General features: G+C 50.2%; 1 protein-coding gene across 1 annotated transcript in view; it reads right to left on the bottom strand.

The window, feature by feature from the left end:
• LOC129846456 (C2 calcium-dependent domain-containing protein 4C-like) overlaps nt 1-1,337 on the bottom strand; it is a 5,434-nt gene extending 4,097 nt beyond the window's left edge. The window contains exon 1 of the mRNA XM_055914388.1: nt 255-1,337. Within this exon, the coding sequence (XP_055770363.1) occupies nt 255-1,318 (1,064 nt within the window). The 5' untranslated portion in view covers nt 1,319-1,337. The remainder of the gene's footprint in view (nt 1-254) is intronic.
• Between the last annotated feature and the right edge of the window lie 624 nt (nt 1,338-1,961).

Genomic DNA, 1,961 nt, shown 5'->3' with positions numbered 1-1,961 from the left:
GAACAAACTCTCTCACGACGCCAGGACAGCGGAGTCAATCACCACCTTCCGGAGACACCTGAAACCCCACCTCTTTAAGGAATACCTAGGATAGGATAAAGTAATCCTCCTCACCCCCCCCCCCCCCCCTTAAAAGATTTAGATGCACTATTGTAAAGTGGCTGTTCCACTGGATGTCATAAGGTGAATGCACCAATTTGTAAGTCGCTCTGGATAAGAGCGTCTGCTAAATGACTTAAATGTTAATGTTAAATGTTCCCTCTCTACCTACAGGAAGTAGACTCTCCTTCGTGACCCTCTCTCTGTGGAGGACGAGGTCTATGGGGAAGATAGCAGGGGGAGCCAGGGTGAAGGCACTGGGAAGGGGTTCTACTAATCCAGCATCAGAGGCCCTTCGGATGATATTGGGGCTGTTGTCCGTGGAGCTGCCTTCATCCGTGGACAGAGAGTTGTTCCTGGAGAGCATAGCTTTTCTCATAGTCCGGGACAGCAGTCTGTCGTGGCTCAGGGCTTTGAGCAGGGAGGACTTGGGAGGCGGCCTGGCCAGGAGAGGAGAGCTGAAGGGGGAGGACTCGGCGGAGGAGGTGGTGTCACTGTCCAGGGTGCTCTGTCTCTGGAGAGCCACCAGCCTGGAGCCTCCAGGAGACAGCCTGCTGGAGGTCAGCTTGGTGAGGCTGAAGGAGGATGACGGGGAGTGGGGTAGAGGTGAGGTTCTGGAGGAGTACGTTTTGAAGCGGCCGCGAGGCCCGGGAGAGGCAGCGATCAGGGGGAGGGGACAGGCGTTGGGATGGCTGTGGAACAGAGACTCTTTCCTCCGGGTGTGGGGGCTCTCCAGGAGGGTACAGAAACCGTAGCAGGTCTGGGCCTTGGCCAGGTGGGGCAGGGAGAGAGCTGCTTGGCTATGGGGGTCGGCGTTGGTACTCTCCTCATCACTGAAGCCCTGGTCGTATGGAGTCTCGTCCACGCTCTCTACCTGGATAAGGGTTGGATGAGTGTTGATGAAGGGTTTTCTTACTGTTACCTCCGTCTCCGGGCTGCTGCCCTTCTCAGGTGAAAAGGACACCTTTCCAACAGGGCCAGTTTTACTCCAGTCCGCCGTCTTTAGCTCCTGCTGTGGCCAGATCTTTGGTGGGATGCAGAACTCAGGGATAGTATTCGGTGTGATGACGTTAGGACACAGAGAGATCGTCTTCCTTCCTTTCTCCCGAGATGTGCTCTCTCCCAACATGATGTCTGAGATGTGGAAGCTGTACTCCGCTATTGGCAACAGAATGTTGTTTTTGGCCACTGAAACACGGATCTGTTCAACGACCCACATTACATGAGCTCTGTCAGGATCACAGCTCTGGAGAAAGAGAAGGAAGAAAAAGCACAGTTTGGTCAGATCACAGGCAGCTTTTCAAAACCAATAAACACAAGCAATAAAAGCTACAACTTTTCAAAACCAATAATTGCAAAAACCAATTCTCCCTCATCATAAAATATTTGAATTAAATTCAGTTTCTTATTCAATTCAATTAATTGAAATAATAATACGTGTATCCTGGTACAGGGATAGTTGACTACAAAATGTGTTTTACTGTATATAGGAAATGACCTTGAATGTAAGAGCACATTCAAGCCTGGTCCTTTGACTCCCTGCGGTTATAGTCACCTGTTACACTATCAGTGTCAGTCTACCTCCAGAGAGTGTCAGGCTCAGTCTCCCTCCTGTAGGATCCTCCTGTGGTATCTTCCTGTAGGATCCTCCTGTAGTATCTTCCTTTAGGATCCTCCTGTAGTATCTTCCTTTAGGATCCTCCTGTAGGATCCTCCTGTAGTATCTTTCTTTAGGATCCTCCTGTAGTATCCTACTGTAGTATCTTCCTGTAGTATCCTCCTGTAGTATCCTCCTGTAGTATCCTCCTGTAGGATCCTCCTGTAGTATCCTACTGTAGTATCTTCCTGTAGTATCCTACTGT

This window comes from Salvelinus fontinalis, unplaced genomic scaffold (genome assembly GCF_029448725.1).
Source record: "Salvelinus fontinalis isolate EN_2023a unplaced genomic scaffold, ASM2944872v1 scaffold_0551, whole genome shotgun sequence".
NCBI lineage: Eukaryota > Metazoa > Chordata > Actinopteri > Salmoniformes > Salmonidae > Salvelinus > Salvelinus fontinalis.
The sequence above is the reverse complement of the archived record's forward strand: the minus strand, read 5'-3'. Positions and strand labels throughout refer to the sequence as shown.